The 25190-nt window shown below is 39.4% G+C and overlaps 2 protein-coding genes across 4 annotated transcripts; both read left to right on the top strand.

Annotated features, from left to right (window-relative positions):
• The first annotated feature begins 386 nt into the window (after positions 1 to 386).
• On the top strand, positions 387 to 19765 carry zgc:123305. 3 transcript variants are annotated; one of them, XM_041782968.1, is made up of 20 exons: positions 387 to 440; positions 8395 to 8595; positions 8688 to 8783; positions 8899 to 9170; positions 9483 to 9590; positions 11857 to 11965; positions 12057 to 12816; positions 14386 to 14479; positions 14600 to 14787; positions 14898 to 14991; positions 15130 to 15199; positions 15539 to 15631; positions 15795 to 15853; positions 16399 to 16549; positions 16672 to 16820; positions 16984 to 17070; positions 17381 to 17533; positions 17763 to 17877; positions 18253 to 18356; positions 18553 to 19765. In XM_041782968.1, the coding sequence occupies exons 1-20, from the start codon at positions 396 to 398 to the stop codon at positions 18701 to 18703; spliced, it is 3099 nt and encodes a 1032-aa protein (XP_041638902.1). In that variant the 5' UTR covers positions 387 to 395; the 3' UTR covers positions 18704 to 19765. The 3 variants fall into 3 exon arrangements, with proteins under 3 accessions (XP_041638902.1, XP_041638901.1, XP_041638903.1); XM_041782967.1 differs by having other exon boundaries at positions 11854 to 11965; XM_041782969.1 differs by having other exon boundaries at positions 397 to 445; positions 11854 to 11965.
• Positions 19766 to 19931: 166 nt separating this feature from the next.
• Positions 19932 to 25150, top strand: trim107 (tripartite motif containing 107). Its single transcript, XM_041782565.1, has 2 exons — positions 19932 to 20067; positions 21943 to 25150. The coding sequence occupies exon 2, from the start codon at positions 21953 to 21955 to the stop codon at positions 23489 to 23491; it is 1539 nt and encodes a 512-aa protein (XP_041638499.1). The 5' UTR covers positions 19932 to 20067; positions 21943 to 21952; the 3' UTR covers positions 23492 to 25150.
• Positions 25151 to 25190: the final 40 nt, after the last annotated feature.

Genomic DNA, 25190 nt, shown 5'->3' with positions numbered 1-25190 from the left:
GTACTAGACGTACTGGATAACCTTTGAGGCTGTTTGAGAAACTTGGTTTTTGTCATGGATATTTTTGTCAATTATATCTTCTTTTATCAGTTTGTTTACCAAAAGGGTCTATTCAGAGAGATAGTGCATATCAGCAGCCAGCATAAGCCACTGCGTTTGAGATGTAAATTAATTCTTTAAATATGATTCAAGTCTATGATTTTTTCCTGACTTATTTCAATTCGTTTAAGGTTCTAAAACGACCATCAAACCAAAGGAATTCAGGCATCATTAAACGCTTTGTTTACAAATGAGCGTCAGAGGAGGGACGTGTCATCCTTTACCGTTTGCCCATTGGCTACTGGAGTGATTGACATATGCTTTGCGCAGGCGCAGAATACTAGGAAGCATCCTGGATGTTCGCTGTTGTTTTGTCTATCCCAAAAAAGGCATTACGAGAGGTAAGGTACTGTCTATATTTTCTTGGCATTTACATAGAGAAAAAAAAACGTTTAAAAAGTACTTACCGTTGTTTACGATGTTAATACTTCAGAGCAAGCATAGTGCTATTAATTTGTACGGTTTTATCTAGTTGGTGCAACTTCCACGTTGTTTTAGGACAGGTCAGAGATGTCTCAATACTGAACTCCCTGTAATACCCATACATTCTACTGTATTTTTTCTAAACGGTCAGTTTGTACCTCTGCTTCCCATTAAAACTTGTGCATTATTAAAAACGTTATTTTATACTAGCACCGACGGCCAACGTTGCTGTGGGTTAGAATCGAGAGTTTTCGTGGCTAACATCAGTTTACGATAGACGAAGACACTACGGAAAACTGTTGCGGAAGTTACTTGAGCTCGTGGTGTCAAATTGGTTTTATCGATTAGATATTGATAACCACGAACAGTCTCATTTTATTGTAGGTATTGTTTCATTTTAAATGAAAAGTTTTCAGTTTTTTAGAAACCCTTTTCCAAACTAGTCCCCCTGAGGGATTGTCGTATTCAGGCTGAGTCAGTGATGTTTTTTGTCAGATATTATATAATGGTAAAATCTGATGTAACTCAGCACTTTTTAATGCAATAGTGAGTGGTCAAGAGAGGGGGACAGATGTGTTGAACCACACTGAGGTCACCTCTGTCTGTCAGTCTGTGTCTCCAGGAGGTAATAAGAGTAAAAGCCAAGACAACAGTCTCCTCACACTAAGTTTTCTTTAAACAGGAGTAAAACTGCATTATATTTGGGGTTGTATGTGGTTGGCTGTTAAAGCTAAAACTAAAATAGTTAAAATAGCAAATCGTAGTACAGCCCAGCCATTTGATAGAGTATAATGATTTATTTACTGGTGTACTTATTAATCAGAAGTTATGCTTATGGTTGTCTCCATTCACAGCTGACTGAATAATTTTGTCAGTTTTTTCTTATAGCGTATAGTGTGCCCTACACCTTATCTTAGACTCAAAGGCTCTTATCAGCATAAAAGGCACAAAGATTGCATCAGTAAAAGGGTACAATCCTTACACTTCAAACTGGCAGTAATTAAAACAAAGATACATGTGTTCAAGTGTTTTGTCCAACTTTCGACCAACTTTCCATTCGTAGAAGTTTAAATAGGACAAGACAACAAGCAATAGACAGGAAGAAGAAATCCAAACACAAAAGATAAATGTTCATGACACTTAAATGCTCTCTACATTGAGATTTTTTTTTTTGCCTCAACCAAATGAGTCAATGCATGCAAGCCTACATTTATCTTGAAAGTCTGTTTCACTGGTTTAATATGTAACTTTTCCCACCCTTTTCTCTCAGTTCTTTGTGGAGCCATACAGTTATCTATTTGTCCTAAAGGATGCAGTCGATGTATTTCTAAAGAAGTCAGTCTTAGAGCAGTTTGTCTGAAGCCAATATTTTTAAAGGCCACTGTAGGTTTTTTACTCAGCTCATCAGAGATATGTTTAAGACAGAGGGAAGTGAATTTTGTACTGATGGTAAAACCCCAATGAAACTGCTTTTTCAACTTCATTTCCTCCAGTAGCGGACCTAGAGCCACTTTGCCTGGTCTTCTGTTTGGGAGTGATAAAGTGTGTCAGGGTTTTCCTAGAGAATGACTGTATCTTCTCCAAAGCATGTAGCCACATGTCTCCAGTTATGTATCCAGCTCTTTTGCCATCTTTGATTTATTTAGCCTGTGTTATCTTTATTTAGCGATGCAATACAATTTTACATCTTAGTTATTGGACATTTATATTGCCTTAATAAGCAGCCTTAAATATTTGAAAAGCAGTTGGTGACTCTTTAAGGCCAGGGCCTCTTAAATATACAGTGCTTAACAAATTTATTAGACCACCTGTCATAAAAATAAGAAAACATCAATATTTTAGAAATCTTCAAAAACTTGTTTAAAACTAAAAATGTTAATGTTATTTATTTGGCAAATAACAAACTGAAACAACTAAATAGTCCCTTTTCACAAATAATAACCAAAAAAACTTCATATTTTGTATGGCCTTGATAACAGCTTGCATTCTTGCTGGCATTGTTTTTATGTACTTTTCCACAGTCTCTTTTGTTATTGAGTTCCAAATAGTTTCTAGCTGTTCCCACAGACTTGCTTTAGATGAAACCTTTGTGCCATCAATCTTTGAATCTACTAAATCCCAAATTTGTTCAATGGGATTCAATTCCAGACTTTGACTTGGCCAGTCCATCAGTTCCAGTACTCGAGATTCCTTTTTCTTGGTCAAATAGTATGCTTGGGGTCATTGTCTTGTTGGCATATGAACCCATGACCAATCAGATTCAGTCCAGAACCATGTTGTGGTAGACGTTCTTGTTCATGATACCGTCCATTTTCACTCATTTGCCCATGCCGTATCCACAAATGGAACCCCATACCATAATGGAATCTCCACCGTGTTTCACTGTGGGTGCAATGCATCTGGCATCAAAACATTCTCCAGCTTTTCAGCAGACATAAACATGACGATGCTGACCGAAGAGTTCAAACTTGGACTGGTCCGTCCAGAGTACTTTCTTCCAGTCATCAGCAGTCCAGTGTTTGTGCTCCCTGGCAAATCTGAGGTGTTTCTGGATGTTTGCAGGCCTCAATAATGGCTTCTTAGCAGCTATTCTTCCCTTTAAGCCTTGTTCCGTCAGTCGTCTGCTGATGGTCATTCTGGAGACTTTCTCAGACTCTGATCTAGAAGCATTCATCTCTGCCTGAAGGACCAGCAGTGGTCTTCCTTCTGTCTTTAGTACTTTAAATCTTGAGGTGTCTGACATCTGCTTCAGTTAAATTTGGTTTCCTGCCTCTTCCTTGGCGCATTTTGCAAGTACCAGTCTTGGCAATTGACTCCAAAGCATACTTGACCACACTGTGAGAACACTTTATGTCTTTCCCTATTTGTCTCAGAGACCATCCAGCATCATGAAGTGCTTTAATGCGGACTCTTTCATTTTCAGTGAGCTCTCCACGTTTTACCATTTTGAACAGGAATGAGGAATTTCAAACTGAATTCCCCTTTTTATACCCAAATTTGAGCCGGCTCACTGGGCTTCTCTGAGAAGTCAGAAATGAATTAAGCATAACATTCAACCACTAAAACTCATTTCTCTGTTCAGGAATGCAAGTAAATAACTATAATTTGACATATTAATCAAGAAATAATAATGTGCTTTACTATTTTTCCAGTTTTTTTGTAAATTAGTAAAATTGAAAATTCATATATAACAATAATGATTCTATTGTAGCATTAAAAATATCATTTGGGTTAAAGAGCTTCTACATATTGGTGTATTAACCATTGCAGAAACATAAAAAATGATTTTGGTAATTACAAGTGCTGTTAATTTAGGGCAGCTGTGGCACAAACCTTACTTTGGGTGGTGGTCTAATAAATTTGTTAAGCACTGTATTTATAAAAACAATCACAGAGCTGTAAGTATCTGCCTGCCTAGTCCATATGTTTCACTCATGACATCAGAGCTGTTTGATTGTCTATTTTTAATTTTTGAGGAGATAAATTGCAATAGCAGACAACTCAGTTTTATACGCTATCATCAAATTTATTTTCTTAATGTTTCCTTAAGTAACGTAAATCAGACATGAACTGGGTAGCTTTGACTAATTACAAATGACAGAGGTATGTTAAATACTGTTTTAGACTTGATCTTTAGACCAGTGTTTCCCAACCATTTTTCCTTGAAACCCCCTTAACAAGAGTGGAACCCCCCTGGACCCAAGAGAGATAAGAAAGTGACACACTGCCGTCAAAAATCAACATAGATTTTAATTATTTCACTGATAAAAACCCAAAAATGCCTATACATGCTTATTTTATGAAAATACCTTTGTATAACTGCTTTACCATGGTTTAAGTCAGTATTTGCAAATCTATTTTTGGCAGCCTCAGAGCAGACAAAGCCTCATGCCCCCCTTTAAGATCTTTGGCGCCCCCACCCCCCTTTTGGCGTTCTGCTTTTCTTAGGTACATGTAGGGGGGGCTCCAAGGAAAAGTGGTTTGGAAACACTGCTAGATGATGGTTAAGTTGTGGGAGAAGCATTCTTTGACCTGAAAACGGCCTGATATACTGTTAACTATATCTTGCTTTTGAATGAACTTAAAAACCTAATTTTTCAAAACAACATCTCAGCTGTCATATTTTGAATCCTGAAAGGCAATGTGTTACGATAAATAATTAAATATCCTTACAGAACTGTAATGTTGGCGTCCCACAGGGTTCTATTCTGGGATCACCTCCCTTGTGCCAATGCATAAATGAGCTTCCTGACAGCTGTAACGATGAATGTTGACACATGATGTGGATAATGCAGTCATCCATGTTTCATGTAAATCTCTACAACAAGCTGCAAAGTTGCTAAAATTAACTTTGAAGTGTGCAAAAATGGTCTCAATGTGCTTCTCTTTATGACAAAAAATCTTGGTGTAGTCCTGGACTCACAATTAAAATGTGAGGCACAGATCAGAAAATTGTCAAAGACCATCTGGACTAGCTTGAACTGCTTCTGACTGATAAGATCTCATTTACCAATGATCCCCAACTGTATATGCATGCAATGATTGTATTACATTTTTCATACTGTGTAACTGTCTGGGGACAAGCCACCCCATCAGCAGTGAAACTGATGTTATCTTTATACAAGCAAACCCTAAAAACACTGGATTAGGTGTCAATGAAATGACACTACTCTACTGTAATAAATGCAAAAAAATAAAAATAAAAACGGTTATCTGCATTTGCAAATTAATTCATGATTTTATTCCTTAAATTCACTAATTGTCATATGTGTGCATAAAACTTTCCAGTAGAGCATTAAGACATTACTAGTAGCTAACAAGTGACTTGCACTTATTCATCTTAATAAGTTAAGAAAAAAATTATAAATGCATAATTTATATGCCATCTGTAACTGCTGTGTACAGTGTAGTACCTTTAAAAAGTTTTGTTTTATATTGTCCGTACATATTAGAAATAGCGTGCCCGCACATCATCATCATCATCAAGTTACTCCTTATAATGTACCATATGAGTCTGTAAACCACTAGGCCAGTGAACAAAACAAGAATCTTCATCCACATTGTACAGTATCTTATGAAATCAAGCAGCCCTTTTGTCAGCAGGTCAAATTCCTCAAAGAGCTTCATCTGGAGTAAAGCCAGTTTATATTTGAATGTGTTTGATAAATTACCAACTGTATGTTGCTTCAGATGGAGTTTTAACTCCTTATCTGCTCCTTCTCTAACTATTCTACAGTTCAAAATTTGGTAATCTGCCACCACTGCTGTTTAACATAGGCTCTTATTCTTCCTGTTTTCTAACTACAGCTGATCTGGAAGTTTCAGACTAGTATACCTTTAAATGAAATACACATTGTAATTAAGGTTATTCTTGCTAATGAGTTTTTTTTTGTAAGACTTGTACAAACGTAGGCCTACCTTTCCCTTGAGTCGTCCTCAGCTACAGCACAGGCAGTGATGTCTGTAAATGTGCACTGTATTTGCTTGAATCCCTCCTGAGAAGGCTGGCCAGCCTCTGCATGATTTCCCAGCGTTGGTAGAGCGTGACAGCAGAAGAGTCCTCCTCATCTTTGATGGCCGAGAGAGCGGTGGTCAGACCCAGAAACTGTGTGATCACTCAGTTGTGTGTTTTTTCATGCAGAGCGAGTTTGAATAGCCTGTCCGAGCCTTTCAGAAACTGCTGGTCTGGCTGTCATGTGCGGTGCAAAGTGGGGAAGTATGAACTCACTGTGACAGGAGGGTGTGTGTATGTGCTTGTGAAATAGTGTCAGAGGAAGCATCAGTGTTTGACTGAATATACTCAGACTCTTGATAGATTGCTGCTTTTGCATCCTGGAGCAGTACAGAGAGGAATAGAGTGCCGTACTTTTGATGATTACTGATCAAGAGGAGAGTAGAATTTGACACAACAGTTATAATCGACTGTAAACAGTTCCCAGTCGTCAAAGCTAACAGAATGAAGCCTAACACCTACTGACAGAAAGGGGTGGTTAGTCAAGTACAGCTGAGCATCCTGGGAAATGGAGTTGATGGGTTCCCCAGGTGGAAATGAAGGTAAAGTGTCTTGAAACACAGTTCCTGTGATGGGAAGAGTCTTTGTAGAGGTGTCGCATGGCAGAAAGGAGGCCAAGGAAGCACAGTCTGGTTGGAAAGGGACATCTGCATCACTCACTGTGGGTAAGACAGAGTGGAAATGCGAAATGCAAGTTTGTCTTTGAGCCGCTGTTTATGTGTTCAGAGCTTTCACTTTTTTCAAATGTTTTTCATTAGAAAATGAGAGATAGTGATTGTCAAACTTGTTCTCTAATAGGTTCTTGGCAGCATTATGAAGATCACTGAGAAATTTCTGGGGATATGGTTCTCAAAACTTTTGATACTTCAGTACTTTTCGATATGTGTGTAATGATAAACCTCAGTAAGTGCCATAGCTTTAAGAAACTTCAGTCATAATTTTAACCGAAAGCTGCAGCAGATGGAAGATACAGAAAGTACAAATATATAGATGCCCTTTCTGTACCACATTTAGACAGCGTGCAGGCGTTTGCTTCCAATTTTTGGTAACTAAAACTAGAAATTCTCAAACATTGGGTGCTTGGGACTTCTGTTATTGTTGCTGTGGGACCACAACAGGTATCAGTGTTGTTTGATTTGTACTAACAAGATTTGGTGTCATAAAGCTCTGGGTGAAACTCAGTTTAGTCTGTATTTTGTGCCTTTCCTTCAGAAGGACAGGGATGGCATGGGGAAGGAGGGGTACCAAAGTGAAGCATCAAATCTGTCTGTTAATTCGGTACAGTAACTGTGCACCTCTACACTGCTATCAGATTTACATACTCATCCCTGGCAAGTCTGGCCTGAAGCTTAGCTTAAAGACATTTAGCCTATGGTGAGCTTAAGTTACAAAAAGTAAATATGTTCTGTAATTTCTTGTCATATTAAGCTCCCGTGAGGAGTTTTAGCTGGTTATGAAACACACTGTCTGATATTAATATTGATGCCTCTAAAGTTACTGCTTTGTCCACAGGGGACATCAAAATCAGCACAAACCAAAGTTTTTACATGGGCTTTAAATTGAAATGTCTGAAAGGTAATATGGTGGGTTTTCTCTAAAGACACACTGCTCAGTCATGGCAGGAGCTTGAAAAGCCATATAAGGTGACAAACCAGTTTCTAAACCCCACAGATACATTGTTGATGCAGGTTTAACTGGGCCATATGTGATGTTTTCAGTAGCCTTTGGCTCTTTAGCTCTCTAAAGAAGCTTCTTGTTCGACATGTCCAGACTTGCTGAAGAGGTAAACATTAGAAAAACATGTATAGATTTCCAGCCTTACTTTAACTAAATGTGTTTTTTTTTTTCCATTGTTCTCGCTAACTCAACCTACTGACTTTTTTCACTAAGTCATTCTAGTCATGCTAAGGCATCAACAGTTCCTTTTTTTGTGTTTTAGTGACAATATGTCTTGAATAGACTTCACCTTCGTTGATCAGTAGCCGAGTATTCATGACAAGATGTTATCCAAAGGTCATTATGATGCACTCTAAACACCGGATATACTGATGTTGCAATATTCAAAAGACACCCTTTGTTTTGTGCTGTCTTAGTGGAAAGGTTAGAAGTTTTTGAGTCTTAATTAAGATCTTGTAAGTCTCTGTTTTTTTTTTAGTATTTAATCATATGCATAATGTAGTATATGCTTAGTAGGCTTGTCCTCTGTCTGTCTAGTTCGGGGTTAATGAGTGCTGCTAACGTTGTGGAAAAAGGACAAAGGATTGAACCAAAAACAAAAGAAAAAACCTAAGCGCTGACACTTTTTGTTCCTGTCTCTGAGCCTTATCATCCTCACTTCTCGTTCTTGGGTTTGTTTCTAGTCCCAGACCATGAACATTGTGGGCCAGTTTGCAGAGACTGTGTTTGTGACAGTGAAGGAGCTGTACCGTGGACTTAATCCCGCCACTCTAACCGGAGGGATCGATGTCATCGTGGTGCGACAGCCTGATGGATCGTTCCAGTGTTCCCCCTTTCACGTCCGGTTCGGAAAGCTGGGTGTGCTGCGCTCCAAGGAGAAAATCGTCAGTATTTCCCTGTTTATTTTACAAATCTACTTCAGTTTTCTCTATATACTTTTTTAATATGGCTCATGCATATATTACTGTGATTGTAGGTGGACATTGAGATAAATGGAGAATCAGTTGACCTGCACATGAAGCTGGGGGACAATGGAGAGGCTTTCTTTGTTGAGGAGAATGGAAACATGGAGGTAAAATGATTTGAGCCCATCTAAATACCATCTTTTCTTTCAGTTGTTTACTGAATCGGGTGGGCAGCCTTTAACTTTGAGTTATCACTACATCTGTTTCCTTTTCCCCCCTCAGTCCCAGGTTCCAGCCCATCTGTGCACCTCCCCCATCCCTCTTGAGGCTCCTGAGGATCTCGACGAGATGGCTGAGGGGTCCTCCGTTTCTGGGTCGGGCCATCGCAGGAAGAAACGCCGTCGCAAACGAATGCGTTCTGATACTCACCTTAGAGATGATGCCGGCTCTTCATCAGATGAGAGAGAAAGAGAGAGGGAGTGGGAGAGAGAGAGTGATCAGGCCGGACAGGAAAGTCCTGTTAAAGAGGGGCCTGTCAACTCTTTGCATGTCAGGTGATAACATTTTTTTTATTTATGGGTCAGTTGAGTTTTATGCGCTCTTATTGTTATATAGAGGATAACGACTAAATCTCTCATTGGATGGAACCAAAGTGAACCTCATCAGTGCACTCAATGGCTTAAATCTGAACACCTGCTATGGGTTAATTAACAATAACATTGGTACTTGTTAGTAAAGGGGTTTACTTTAAATACATATTGTGTTGATTTAAAAAGGGATTTTGTTTCTAAAGGAGTCGTGTCTTACTTTTTTCCACTGGTTAGCACACTGATTAGTAAAACTATGTCTTCTTGCTTTTGTTACAGTAAATCAGTATACTACTCACTCTCTGAGGAGCCTGTTGAAGAGCTGGGGGCCTTGCAGGCTAGAGACACCCACCCTCACTCAGACGGAGAGCAGTCACCCTCAGAAAGGTGAGGAACAGAAAAAGTGAGCCCTTCAAGGTCCATGATATTTACCACTCTTGCCTGGAGCAGACACCACTCTGTCCAGTCCCGCCTACATCATGCACGGATGCTGTTAATCCAGCTTTACTATTTAGAATAACAGAATGACGGAAAAGAAGACAACCACAACACTCCTTATCCTGCATAACAGTGCCGCACATAGATAAAAGAGCAGCTGGGAGCCTCAGACTGATCTAACTCCTGGTTTTAGCTTAGTATTTTAACATTTTTAACCATCTTAAGAGTTTCTGACATGCTATACTGTGCGACATGAATCTCATACAACATCAAGTTTGATGTGTGCAGACTGAACAATGACAACTCCCACCAAATGCTGCTAAATCACAAGCTAGGACGCACACTGATATTCAAAAATGAACATCATCAGTGTGCGTCATCCATCTATGCTGCCAGTGCTGTGGTAAAAAATTAAGCAAAGCAACAACAAAGCCGTTATAAATGTAGTGTTCATATGCTTTGAAAAACATCTGTGACCAAGATTTGAGGTCCTTGTTGGGATCCCACAAACTTCTGCTTTTTGGCATTGCCTAATACTAACTTGGTTGTTTGTTGGCACCAGTATCATGTTTATCATTGTCTTTTCTTGCTGCATTCCTATTGGTTTGTTAGTCAACGTAGGTTGTAGCAGCAGTCACATTGTGTGGTGGTCCTCCTAAATTTCTGACACTGTCAGAATTTTATTCCAGGCTGTCTTTGGTTGCAAGACCATGACAGCGGCTGTCTGTCAACCTGTCTCGCAGTGTGTCTAGGAGTACTGTTTAGAGCCATGACCAAAGATATCGCCATGCCATTAGTTGTCTTTCATCTGGGACAGCCCAAAATCGCACAGTGAATACCAGGCTTAAAGTAATAAGACAAATTTGCACAGAAGGGGATGTTTTCCCCCCAAAATAACTGCATTATGACACACATCCCTGCATGCCTTTTGACCTATTTAAAAAGTTTAAGAGCGCACACCTTATTGTGTAGCTTTAACCAAATATTACCTCCTTTGAATGCATGGGGACGGACATATATTCAAACATGTTTGCACTGCATCATCCAACTTTAAACGACAAATAACAGTAAATAAACTTTGCTTTCTAACAGCAAAGTGTGATCAATTTCCTGTCTATATTGTTATCTTGTATGATAAGAGCATGCCCCTCACAGACAGTAGGCTAATCTTTACTACACTAATAGCATGCTGTTACCAACCTTGACATTTGTACTTTAAGCAATAAGGCCAATTTGCATGGAAAGGGGTGTTTTTTTCCCTAAATAACTGCATAATGGCTCAGCATCTCTGTACATCAGTGCATACTTGCTTTGATTGGCCAACAACACATTAAGGACACCATTAAAGCTGTGACTTATTTACATAGTTTTAGAGCCTGCACTTTATTGTGAAACTTTTACAAAGCATCACACTGTTTCGCGACAAAAACAGACATATATTCAAACAGCACCACCAACTACATTTAGCAATGAAGGTAAGATGGACCAGGCAGACCTGGCTATCCAAACACTTATCTTTGTTTGAGTTTACATATAATTCTAGTCATATTGTATTATTTTAATAATCTATTTAGCTATGTTTTTTTCATTATTTATGTCTTTATTTTCATGGTTTTCTGTAAATAACTTGCATGTTGCACATATTTCAGGGAAAGACCCATTAGAATGAAGAAGAGAAATACATTTAAGAAACTAGATACTGTAAATTAAACTGATAGTCCAGGGTTTTATTTACCCCACCTTTATCTGGGACAGACAGCAATGTAAGATAGGTCTTCAATTATTTTGAAGCAAAACTCAAGCAACACAAATATGGAAAATTAATTTCCCATCTATTCCCCAATCTTCATACTTTGTGTTTTGCTGCTTCTTTCCTTATATTTGATCCACAAGCTATTTAACACTGAATGCAGTGGGGCCTTTATCAGAGATCTGCCTTCATTTTCAAAATACACTGCAACACGAGGCTCCTAAAATGGCCTCTGCCTAAAATCATGATATTTTTTAAGGTATTCCTGTTGTTATTTTTGTTGTATTATTGCCATTGTTTTAATGGCATGAACTGTTTTAATGAATAAAATGTTGATTACAACATTGACATTAGCTTGACTGTATAATGATTGATATAAGGCCACATCAATGTAAGTGTCTCCTGCCCTGACATTCCTGATCATTTTGTCTTTGTGTCTCTTTTTATCTTTCTCATTTAAAGCAGTGTGTTCTTCAGCCGGCCCCCCTCTCCTAAGAGCGACTCTGAGCTTGTGGTCAAACTCCAGGGGTCTTCTGGGCCTCAAATTGAGTGGAACTGGGGAGGTTTTCCTGTGGTATGCCACAAGTACTCACAAATACTCATGTAGATTTTATTTAATGTAGATTCAGGGTTGTCATGCTGACTCTTTGCCCTTCCACTCACAGCTGTGTCAATCAGAGAGGACCCCAGTGGAGTTACAGCGCATCTCCCCTTCTGGCAGCTCTCATTTCCGAACCATTGAGAGACAAGACTCCTTTGAGATGAGCTATGAGCCTGCAATCAGCTGTGGCAGAGTGGGCAGTGTAACTGTGATCAGACCACAACCAAGGACTCAATCTCTAGATCTAGGCAGCCTCACTTTGCAGACCCCCCCTTTATCGAAGGACAAAAGCTCTAGCATTGCCCACTCCACCCCTAGTGACCTCTCCATGTCATGTGTACCAGTAGCAAGGTGTGATGGGGACTCTAAATTAGGGGAAGAGAACAGAAACTCCTCTTCCTTTTCAGCCAAAGTCATACATGGAACCGATTTTCCTGTCTGCAAAGAAAGCACAATCAGTGATGGGCACTTTAACTCTGAGACTGATGCTATTAGTCCTAAAAAACAAAATAGTGAGACCAATTTAAACAACGCACAAATCCAGCTTGTAAAGGAAAGTGAAGACTGCTCAAGTTTAAGTACTACAGAGGTAACAAATCCACTTCTACAGGGAGCTTTATCAGAGCACAGTGAACATGGGTCCACTAGCAGCGCTCCTGTGAGTGAGGGGGACAGTGGGATAGATCCCTGTGCAGAGGGAGCAGAGGAGGACTGCAGACCAACAGCTTCTGGGAGAGGTGCTGGGACCAGCTGGACTACTGTGGAGGCTTCAGCGAATTCTTCAGAGGCATCTACTAAAGTGGAGCACCAGGAGAAGAAAAAGGGTGAAGACATTCTCTAATCACTGTTTAAATTTCATTTTAATACTAAAAGTGGGTTTAAATTCTCAATTAAGGGTTTGTGTTAAAGCACCCGTAAGGATTGTTTTAGTAATTATGAATTAAACTGAAATTAGTACTCAAACTTAATAAATACCTTTGCAAATAACAAAATCAGCAGCATAATTAAGTAATTCTGTAAAGGAAATTTTAATGCCTTTAAATGTTGCCATGGAAAGGTGTGAGATTTACAGTACTCTGCAGAAACGGCTTTTTAAAAAATTCATGGCAAAGATTCGCATGGATAACTGTTGAAAGAGAGTAGGGTGAGATTTTTCACTCTTTCCTCTGTCATGCTGGTGTGTTTTTCTAAGACCTATTTTGGGGCTTTTTGCCATTATTGTAGAGATAGGACAGTAGATAGAGCTGGAAACAAGGATGGGAGTGTGTGAACAACACACACACTGAAAGAGCCAGACTCGAACCCGGGTTTCCTGCACACATGGGCATTACCCAGCTGCCATGCCGCCTGCGCCCACATGTGTTTTTGCTGTACATCCACCTGTGAAGATGACGATAATTTTGAGAAATAGAGGGCCACATTTTAGTTGGAGGCATATGTCAGAGTTGTACAGTATCACTCCCGCTTATGCTGCACTACTATTGCTGAGAGCTCTGGGCTTCAACATGCTTACAGAGCCATGGATGCCCTGCTTCCAGCACTTCAGCCTCTGTTTCAAGAACCATACTGACTTAGTGTAACACAGATTTCCTTAAAACGTGTGACAAGCTTTCACTCAAAGCTGCAGTGACACTTCGTCCACAGTCTTTCTGTAAATATGTGAAACTGTCTCAACAGGATTATTAATGAAACTTTACAGTGTCAGTTTTTGGCATATACTGGAAAGAGGGAGGGTTGGGACACACTGCTGATTTTATTAAGAGAAGGGTGTGAAGAGAGTGTTTGTGGATGTGAGAACTTAATAGGAAAAATGTTTTAACTTATGCCAAAAGCTCCTTTTGTTTATTTGGGTCATTACGGTAATAATGCAACTCAACATTCCATGACCATCTGCCAATCAAAATGTGAGCTGACAGGTTACCCTTCTTGTGAAGGGTGTAAATGATTGTCTTCTGGACAAGAGTCAAGTCAGCAGTCTTCCCCATGATTGTGGTTGTGTGTACTGAACCAGAGTGAGAGAGGGAAGGCTCAGGAAACCTTTGCAAATTGGACTTTTCCACAATATTCTAATATTTTGAGATAGTGGATTTTTGATTTTGTGAGCTGTAAGAATTTAGATTAAAACAAAAAGTCTTGAAAATGATTCATTTTGTATGAGATGTATCTAGAATTAATGGAAGTTTAACTTTTTGAAATAAATCATGGGAAAAAATTAGCTTTTACATGATATTCTTGTTTTTTGAGGTCCAACACAAGGGTGCATGATTTTGGCTCCCCCTATGGACTAATGGGGCACCAGAATCATCACAAGCCAAAAGTTCCTCTAAGGAGCTTTAATTAAGTCATCCTTTTATGACATTATTTATTAGTATGGTTCATGTTTGATTTTGCAGGTAAACGAAATCACCATCTCGGACCAACAGATATTTACTTGGATGATCTGACCAAGCTGGACCCTGAAGTGGCTGCACTCTATTTCCCCAAGAGGTAAAGATATTCATATTGGGTCTTTTTCATCTGCAAAATACATAACAAAATGCCTTATTTTTTATAATGATAAGAAATTAAGTGTGAAAAATTCATTTTGAGTGTCTTGTGCCCCTGCAGTGAGACAGAAGGAGGGTTTCAGCATGGGGCTGAGCAGGGCTCCTTTTCTGGGAGCCAGTCACCTCAGTCAGTAGGGAGCGGGGCAATGGACAGCGGGACAGAGTATCTGTCCGATTTCACATCCTACAACATGGATGTCAGCATGTCTCTCTGTGGACAGGTGGGAGACACCAGCCAGATCACTAAAGGTGAGGGAGAGTGAAGGATGCTGTTTTACTGTGCTTTCAACATTGCAACATATGAAAGAGTTAGCAACGATGTAATATCAGTAACTGAATTGCTTTTGCCGTTTATGCAGAAAAGTTCATGGAGCATATTGTGACATACCAGGATTTTGCCAATAATCCAGGAATCATTGAAGACCCGAGCCTTGTAATCTGCATCAATTCCAAGTAAGCTCTCAAAGTCAATATTTTTTTTTGCTTTAACCACTGTAATCTGACTTACTATTTCTTGTTTGTATGCATAGTTCTGTGAGAGGAAGTCAAATTTGAAATGCTAATTTTAATTTTCTTTATGATCTTTCACAGCTATTATAACTGGGCTGTGGCTGCTCCAATGGTCTTATCGATGACAGCTTTCCAGAAAAATCTACCCAAGGTAGTCTGTCTTCTGAAATACATCTCAACAATATTAATCAGGTTTTTTTTGGTTCTATTCAAAGTAAATATGAAATGTCTTTAGCACGCTACACACTGCCAATACAAGGTGGGATATTTAAGGCTCTATTCATGCCTCATCTGCAGCATGTAATGCATGAAGGCAGTATAGTGTGGTGATGCTGTTTCATCCCTGACCTGCCATTTGTGTTTGTAAGATTGGATTTATCCAGAGGATATGTTTACAGTGTATAATCTTGGAGTGTTGTGCATGCATGCCTCATATGTTTACACTGTGCCTCTATAATAAATTTAATTCTTTCTTCTCTGTGTTATATAGAGTGCAGTAGACCGGTTAGTGAAAGACAAGATGCCCAAAAAGTCTGGCCGCTGGTGGTTCTCCTGGAGGAGAAGAGACATGGACAGTAACCAGGTAAAGAAGTGTCATGTTTCCAGTTATAACTGTTAGGATTTTCAGGGTGTAGCCATGTTCTTTTCATGTGTGACTTAAGAGTAAGGTTAGTTTTGTAGTATTTTCCTTATAAAACCACCATAGCTGCTGAGATTCTAACCAATAACACAATCTTGTTTTTCAGCAAAAGATCTCAAAAGAGGAACAAGATGAGCAACTGGCTAGAGCATCTTCTTCAGTAAAGTATGTCATCTAACTAAGCAATGATCTAACACATACTATAACAAACCTTGTAAAACCTTACAGGATGTGTTTAGTTGGAATCTGATTTTCCTGCTCCATAACTTTTCTTATGCTTTTAATGTCTGAGTATACTTAAGGACAATCAGAGAAATAGCTGAAGACGCTTTAAAGATTACCTTCACATTATTTAATCGATCATCTTGTCCATAATTTACAAAAGAAAAAGAGAAAAATTAGATTGCAACCCAAGTAGAGTTATCAGAGTTCTTTAATCTTCTGAAAACTTCTCATACTGTAGCTTTTATTAGTAGTGTTGCTTGATTTTAAGTAGGTGAATGATACTCTGTGTACAAGGACGACGTTAGAGCCTCTAGAGGGGGCCAAAGCTTTGTCTATATAGTGCATGTCACAGTAAGTGATAATACATATAACCATTTGGATCTTACTTTCTACCTTTTAAATTTGCAACTTATTTTTATTATCTGTAAATAGATGCCCATTGACTCAAAATAATTGTGTTCACTACATGTGGGCCTTATCTTCAGAGCTACATTGGATGACATGGACAGTGACGAGGCTGCAGGACTTGGCAGAGAAGCCGTCATTCCCTCCAGCCTCTCAACAGATACCCTCAGTGCTACTCAGTGTATCAGCCAGATCTACCGCAAATCATTGCGTCTGACCTCAAAACAGATAGTAAGAAAAACAAATTTATTTACACACCAGCAGCAAGAGTTGTGTCATGCTGTGCAGTGTGTGAAATTTTTGTGCATTTGATGATTTCATATTAAGCTGATCATTTACTTTTTCACAACCAGGAGCAATTAAACCTGCGTGAAGGAGCCAACAAAGTAGTGTTCAGTGTGACCACACAATACCAAGGCACCTGTCGCTGTGAGGCTGCCATCTACCTGTGGAACTGGAATGATCGTATCATCATATCAGACATAGATGGCACCATCACTAAGTAAAAACGACTGTAGTTTTGCATGCTGTGAATTACGTGATGCATAATATACAATGTGGTTTACAGAAAATATTACCTTTACTGATTGCTATTTAAATGCATTATAAAGCATCACGTGAAGTCATTTTCTTCATGGTTTTGTTTGTGGTCTCGACTCCTGCAGGTCTGATGCTCTGGGTCATATTCTACCTCAGTTTGGAAAAGACTGGACTCACAAAGGCATCGCCAAACTCTACCACAAAATCCACCAGTACGTGCTGACAAATACTGTCAGCATTCAAACAACCAAATCATCATAAAGTGTCTTGTTTTTTTATGTTACCAATGATTAAACGTGTTAAAAAGCAGATCTAATTTATTAATGCAGAAGATGTTACAATACTGCAACCACCAGATGTTTTGCCATTTTTTAATGTACTTTTTTATCATTTAGAGTGCTTTCTTTTAACTCAAAGTCTGAGAACCAATCACAAAAATGTCTTGTTGATAGTTTTCTCAAAGTTTTATTCTTTTATAAATCCATACACTTAAAAGAAATTTTGTTGCTGCTTTCTTTGCAGAAATGGTTATAAGTTCTTGTATTGTTCAGCGCGGGCTATAGGCATGGCTGCCATCACTAAGGACTACCTGCAGTGGGTGAATGATAAAGGCACTGTCCTGCCTAAAGGCCCTGTGCTTCTGGCTCCCAGCAGCCTCTTTTCAGCACTTCACAGGTAACAAATATTGCTACTGAACAAGGTTCAGATACTTGTTGTGCACTTTGTAGAGCACTTACTAATTGCATTGACAACATTTTACAGGTAACTAGTGGTAAAATGCTACAATGGTATACTGAGTGAGAAACTATTTTTCAAATGAAGCTTTTCTGCTCTTTAACACAAAATACAGTTTATTTCAGCATGTTTACCTCTGACTGTGAAGTGTGTGTGCTAAACCTTGCAGAGAAGTTATTGAGAAGAAGCCTGAGGTTTTTAAGGTTGCCTGTCTCAGTGACATCAGGGACCTGTTCAACCCACAGAGACGGCCCTTCTACGCTGCCTTTGGCAACAGGACTAACGTAAGCAATGCTGTAAAACTGGATCTCAATAGAGAAATGTGCTCACAGTCAAGGTTTCCTGGTGCTGTGGTGCATATTTGGCAGTGATTTTTAGCTTTGGGGTTTATACATCATCACAAAGTATGGTTTAGAAGAAGCAAAGAGCTTCCATGTGTTTTACCTTGTATTATAATTTATCCAGTAATATGCTCCAGTGAGTAGAAAAGCCTGGGGTTTGCTATTTGACAAGTAAATACAGGTTAATCATTGATCCTGAGTATTGTTCAAACAGACAGGCATCCTTTTTAGAGCACATAAATACAACATAAATGCAGCAAAGGTCAAAGAGACATGAAAGATACTCTATAACTGTAATGTTGTTCCTTAATTTTTCAGGATGCGTATGCTTATAAGCAGGTCGGGGTGCCTGATACCAGGTTATTTACAGTCAACCCAAAAGGAGAGCTCTTCCAGGAAAAAACTAAAGGGAACAAGTCCTCGTAAGTGTAAATCAAGACAGAAATGAATCATTTTTAAAGTTTGGAAAATGCAAAATAACTTCATATTTTATGGTATTAGTAAAAATACCCAATCAGACTTTCTGCCACAGAGCACATTTCCACACACTTTTGATCACGTTTTCCATGCTCATTGATGGATGTATCAGCTAGTCTTGTGTCTGCCTGTGTTTTGCAGATATAGCCACCTGAGTGAGCTGGTGGAACATTTCTTTCCCATGCTGTCTGTGGAGGGTAGCAAGTCCTACGCTCTCGACTGCCCCGAGTACAGCAGCTTCTCCTACTGGAAGGAGCCTCTGCCAGAGCTGGACCTGGATGCACTACAGTAGACACAGACGTGCACAAACATACAAATCTGTAGCAGGGCACATTTACTCTTGTCTGTTTTTCCCCTTAAGCATGCCTTCAAAACGGCTGCCAACTGTTAAAATGAAACAAACAGAGGCAGCTGTTCCATCTTCAAAAGACAGAGCCAGATTAAGTCACAGTCGGCATGGATTTTGCATTTCAGAAAGTGGATAAAACATAGTGGGGCACTTCATCTCAGCAGTCATACTATCTTTGGCTGTTAACACAACATTTCACTTGTTTATGTAGAATTCCTACAATGAAAAAACTGGACAAATATGCTTAGGACTGTTTCAATTCATTGTTTTTGAGTGCAGCCATAATGGTTAAATAGAATATAGGGAAAGTCTCTCAATGCTGTGGCACATTTCAGATGGAGACCCTCTCCAAACAGGAACAGAAAATACGCTGTAATAAATGTTAAGAAATAATGCCAAATCTATCCTCTGACTAGCTATAAAACAAACCTGTTATTGTTTTTAATGGTTTGAGTTTATTTGTTGTTGTGTGTTGAGGACAACAGAATTTGTTTGGACTTTGGCTCATTATGGGGGTTTTATGGCTGTATGTAACCAGGTATTCAAATACGATCTGAGAATGTATTTAAAATGTTTGAATTATTTTTAAGAAGTTAGATCCAGTAGTGATGTGATACTGCATGTGTTCGGTTACTGGGTTGGTTAAAAGGGACAACAGCATTTTTATCGGACACCCATGGACTGCAATAACATGTTTATTTAAGCATTTTCAAAACATGATGTACAACACACACAACACTTGTTTTCTTTCTTTCAGGTACTTTACTACGGCTTTTTTTTTTTTTAATTTGTACACTACATGAACACATAGGTGGGTCAGGATGATACTGACCTTACACATGAAATGTGTTAATTTAACGGTGTAGCATGCTGCTGTGCCTTTGTACAATGGAGAAATTGGTATATTTATTATTTTTGCATAAATGTCATTATGAAACTGTGATTAAATGCATTAGAGCTGATGATTTGGATGATTTTAACCAAACTTGGAGAAATATAAATTAATTTTGACGTTTACAAATATCTCTCTCCTGTGTCTTTTAGTTTTACATGGAAACTATACTAAATGACTGACAGATACTGTGTTAGTGTAAATGAGGCTGAGTAGGAAACTTCTTGTTTGTTTTTTTTTTTAAGTCAGGCTGCCACTTGTACAGGATGCATTATTGCACTGAGCTCGTGCGGCGCAGATGGAGACGTCAGTGTTTATAAAAGGCGCAGAGGGGCTCCTCTCATTTCTGCGTCAGTGCGTTTTATTGGCTCTCACCTGAACAGGAAGACTTGACACAAGGCAAGCGGTGGAACAGGTAAGTCCGTATAATTATCAACGAAAACAACGACAAATTTGAATTTTGTTTTGAACCATGCTTATCCAGCTAATGCGTGTGATGTGCAGGTGTTTAGGAATGTAGGATTACCCCTGATAATATTATACGAAAGAAACATCAGATTAAGAGAGAAACTATTTACTCTGTAGCTCATTTTATTTAACATAGTATCGGCTACGCACAGCAAAACTGTTCAAACGTTGGTTATTTAGCCCCAACAGCAGCTTCGATTCTTCTTCGCCGGAAATCGAAACTTAAGCAACATCTGAACAGACAATGACGACGCACAAACACTAGGAACCAACCTAGCAGACTTTGCACTTGTGCACAAAACATACTTAAAGTGTGTTTTGAAGACTGACGTGTTAATTTACTCATCCTCAGGAATTAACTTTGTTTAAATGCCAGTATTGGCTACGATTATTTTGTAAATAGCAGCATATTGTGCATCCCTATAAAACGACCCATTTTGTATCACAAATGTTCACAAACGGAAACTACATAGCTAGGTGCTTGATTTCATACACCTGTGGCAAGCCGTCTGATTGAAACACCTGAATCCAACATTGAACAGGTGTGACTAGTCCACATAGCGTAGGCTATTGTAGTGTCACTCGGAAGTAACCAACAAAACCAACATAAAGCTTGGAATAAGACAACCATGAAGTTATTTGCATGCAAGTAAAATGAGTGAAAGTCACACAAATATGACCTCAATTTAGCCGAGATTGTTGTCCGATTCTAAGTCATAAATTAGAAGTTACGGTCACTTTAAAGTGTAAGGAATGATGATACTGTACATAAAAAGACTTCAACTGGTATAGGTCTGTTGGTCAACTCCTCAGACTTATTTGTTTTTACAGCTAATATTTACAGCTGATATAAGCAGGTTTTTACAGCCAAACCAAACTTTGTAAATACTGGCTGAAATCTTCACATCTGCCAAAATTGCTGATTTCCTTTTTAAGCTAATATCTGCAGATACTGATCATACCGTTAATGTTGTGCATCCCATGTTCTGAAGCACTCTGTGACTTTAAGCATGGTACAGTCATGGATGCCACCTTTGCAAGAAAATGGTACCTGAAATTTCATCCCTGCTGGAGTTTTCACAGTCAACTGTAAGGATTATGAGAAAGTGGAGGCATTTAGGAACAATAGCATCTCAGCCATAGAGCAGAAGACCACGTAAAATCACAGCGCGTGGTCAACGACTGCTAAGGCACATAGTGTGTAAAAGTCACCAACAACAGGAGAGGCAATGGCATGGGGCTGTTTTTCAGGGTCTGAGCTAAGCCTCTTATCCCCAGTAAAGGCAAGCTTAATGCTTCAGCAAACCAACAGATTTTGGATGATGCTATGCTTCCAACTCTGTGGCAACAGTTTGGGGATGGTCCCTTTCTATTCCAACATGACTGTACCCCAATGCACAATGCAAGGACTATCAATTTGGTAAAAATCTATCAATTTGAACATTAAAAATTTCACGTCTGTGCCATAGTCAATTAAATACAGGTTAAAAAAAATTTGCAAATTGCTCTTTTCTGTTTTTATTCACATTTCACACAAAGTCCTTGTTTTTTTTTTCAATTGAAGTTTGTATATCAGGAAAGATAGAAAGATAGAAATAAATCTGAAAAATAAAAAAATATGTCAACTAAATCTTGAGAAGGCCTGAAATTAATGTCTCACCAAAATCTTCTTTGTAATTGTGGCCAAAACTCCCTGCTACAACTAATTATGCTACTTTTGTCGTGCTACCCATAATGCCATGCGATAATCACATCTAATAAATTAGCAAAGTTGTTGATAAAGTTTAATTTCAAGCTTAACTCAAAGTTGTATGTTTTCCAGCATCCTCACCATGTCAGGGAATGCAGCTGAAGCATGTTTTTCCAAGAAGAATCATCCAGAAGCTTTGGCTCTGGAGCTCACTTGCCCAATCTGCTTGGAGCTCTTCTCTGATCCAGTTTCTCTTCCCTGCGGACACATCTACTGCTTAGCCTGTCTTCAGACAATGGGAGAAGGCCTTGACAAGCACAGCTGCCCCGAGTGCCAGGCACAGTATGAAGGAACCAATGCCCTTTTTAGAAGTTTTAAAATGTGCAGCATCATAGAAACCTACAAAGCCACTGCTGGGAGACTAAAACCCGGTGCAGACCCTTCTGAAGAAACAGTGAAGAGTCATGATGAGCCTTGTACAGAAGAAACTAGCTCAAAAGTGAGGCAGGAGGAGAGCTCAGACAGAAATGAAAAAGATGGATTTCAAATGGAGGCTGAATCTATCAAGCACCCTGCTTCTTCAGACCAAGAACAAGAAACTAGCAAAGGCAAGAAGGAAATGGAGGAGCCCAAATTCAGACTAGCATCCCAAGTCACAGATTTGAGTGTTAGGTTAGAGATGGCAGAGAGTGTGCTTAGGAGAGAGAGGGAGCGGGAGTTGGAGGTGAAGGCTGATAATAATAAGCTGAGGGAAAAGACATCCAAACTTTTGGAGCAGATTAAAGATCTGACACAGAGCTACAGTGAACAGGTGATGCAGCTAATTGAAGAACAACTAGCTCCAGGTGAGGAAAGAATAGGCCGTAGTGTCAGTCATGCTGCCGAGCTGACAAAGCAGCTAAGACAGGCTGTACTCATGGCAGAGTCGCTCCTAACGGAAGAGGATGAGGCTGCATTTTGTGACGATCTTCAGACTTTACAACCTCGCATTGCAGATTTACTTGCCAAGCCTGTGGAAGATGAAGAAGACCAGATTGAAACAAAAACCAACATGGCACAAGCCTGTCCCAAGCTGGAAAACATGAACACTGAGCTGAGGGAACGAATCGGAGAGATTCAGCGCTCCCTTCGAAACACCCTTAACCCTTCAGAAGTGACCTTTAACCCAGAAACAGCCCACCCAAACCTAGTCCTCTCAGAAGACTTGAAGACTGTCACTTTCAGCGCCTCCAAAAAGCCCTATCCTGCCTCCCCTCAGAGGTTCACCAGCTTCTTTCAGGTCCTCAGCACCCAGAGCTTTTTTGAAGGTGAACACTGCTGGGAGGTGGAACTGGAAGGTTCTCCTTGGATCATTGGCTTGTGCTACAGCAGGAAGCTAGAGCGCAGTGGGTTGCCCTCAGCTCTGGAGAGCAGCCGGAGTTCCTGGTGTCTAATGTGGTTCAATAATCTGCTGACAGCCTTCGAGCAGGGTTACAACGTCCCACTGAAAAGGACCACGGTGTCGCGCAGGCTAGAGATCAGACTGAGCTTTAAGACCCACAGGCTGAGCTTCTACAATGTCAGCCCCATCAGTGGAAAGACTCATATTTATACGTTTAAGGCTAACCTGACTGAACCAGTGCACCTAGCATACAGGATGATGTCAGGGAGTCCTACAGCACGTGCCATCATTCACTCGTGATCTCATCTATAGTACAAAGGGGAAGTTTGGGTTTCCTTAAAATGAGGTTTTGCCCATAGCAAGTCACACCAAATGAGAGTTCCCTTACAAGCAATGTACTGATCAGCTGTTTCAGCCAACAATTTACATCTCAACTTTTTTTTTTGCAAAATAGACAGATAGCTCTATTATGAGTTTTATATAGTTGCATCCCACGTGTAAATATTTTAAGCAACAAATGTTCAAAGATAATCCAGCTAACACAGCACAGTTAGGGCTATAAAATTTGTTATGCATCTTAATTGTTCTCCTCTTTAGTGACCTTGTAACCAAAACACTTTGGTATTAATCAGAAATTAGAAACTTTGGTTAACAAGAGAACCAAATTAATTTTATTCTAGGGGACTGTTGTGGTGAAGAAGGACCTGAGCCGGAAGGCAAAGCTATGGTCATGAACTCTGGGTAATGACCCAAAGAATTAGATTCTGAGTTCAAGCAGTTGAAGTGAGATTCCTCAGGAGGGTGGCTTGGCTCACCCTTAGAGATAGGTCGAGGAGCTCTGACATCTGGATGGAGCTTGAAGCAGATCGGCTGCTCCTTCGTGTCGAAAGAAGACAGTTGAGGTGGTTCGGCTACATGATCAGGATGCCTCTTGGACACCTCCCTGTGTACATCTTCTGGGTGCACCCAACCTGAAGGAGACCGCGGGTTAGACAGAACTCACTGGAGGGGTTATGTATCTCATCTGGCCTGGGAATGCCTCAGAATCCCCCAGGAAGACATGGAACATGTAGCTGGGGAGAGAGATGTCTGGGTTGGACTTGCAGAGCCTGCTGCCTCTGCTACATGGCTCTGGATAAGGAAAGGATAAAGGATGTATGGAGCTCAGACCCCACTTCAAAGCACTGAATAATCACTATAATAGAAAATGTCATGCACAGAAGAATTACAAGCTAATTAAAAGACTAAAACTGTATCAGTCTGGTTAATATAAAGTCTAAAATAGTTGCTGTGTTCCTCACATTTAGTGCTTACATAAAGAGCTACAACACATCATTCTTAATTTTCCTTTGCAGCTATGCACCTTGTAATGCATAAAGTAACTGTTAAAGAAACAAAAAAATCTTTAAACATTTCTTAATGATTTTGTTCTGACTTGTACAGTACTAATGATTTTTTGAGTATGTGTTTATTACTTTTTGGAGTGATGCAGTAATACAAAGTAGGAAAAAAGCTTCCCATGTGATATAAACCAGTCATAGACAATTAAATAGATAAAATAAAAGCGATCAAAAAGACAGGTGGACACATTAGTCCTTTAAATGACTGAAGATAACTACATCCTAGATCTTATGTCTTCATTGTAAAATGCAGTGTGGTCATGATTTCTCTTAAATGTTAATCATGTGTGAGTACAGAGTTAATTTTCCAAACACCCCAGATTAACTTTGTAACAGTCACTACTGCAAACAAAACCGCTATTTTCCATTCTGGCTGAAGATTAGGAGCTTGTAGTTCTGGTATTTTCTGAGTTAATCAGGTTTCTAATATTTCTCGAGAGACTCACGTAACTTAAAATGTGATTTTCCTGTATGAATGAATTTACGGTATGACCTGAAGAATGTAACTACTCAATAATTTGTTGGAATGTAAAGAAACGGATTAAATATAAAAATTCTGCGACACTTGAATTTGTGTTTCTTTTTCATAATACAATATA

The sequence above is a fragment of the Cheilinus undulatus genome, linkage group 3, assembly GCF_018320785.1.
Source record: "Cheilinus undulatus linkage group 3, ASM1832078v1, whole genome shotgun sequence".
Taxonomy (NCBI): domain Eukaryota; kingdom Metazoa; phylum Chordata; class Actinopteri; order Labriformes; family Labridae; genus Cheilinus; species Cheilinus undulatus.
The sequence above is the reverse complement of the archived record's forward strand: the minus strand, read 5'-3'. Positions and strand labels throughout refer to the sequence as shown.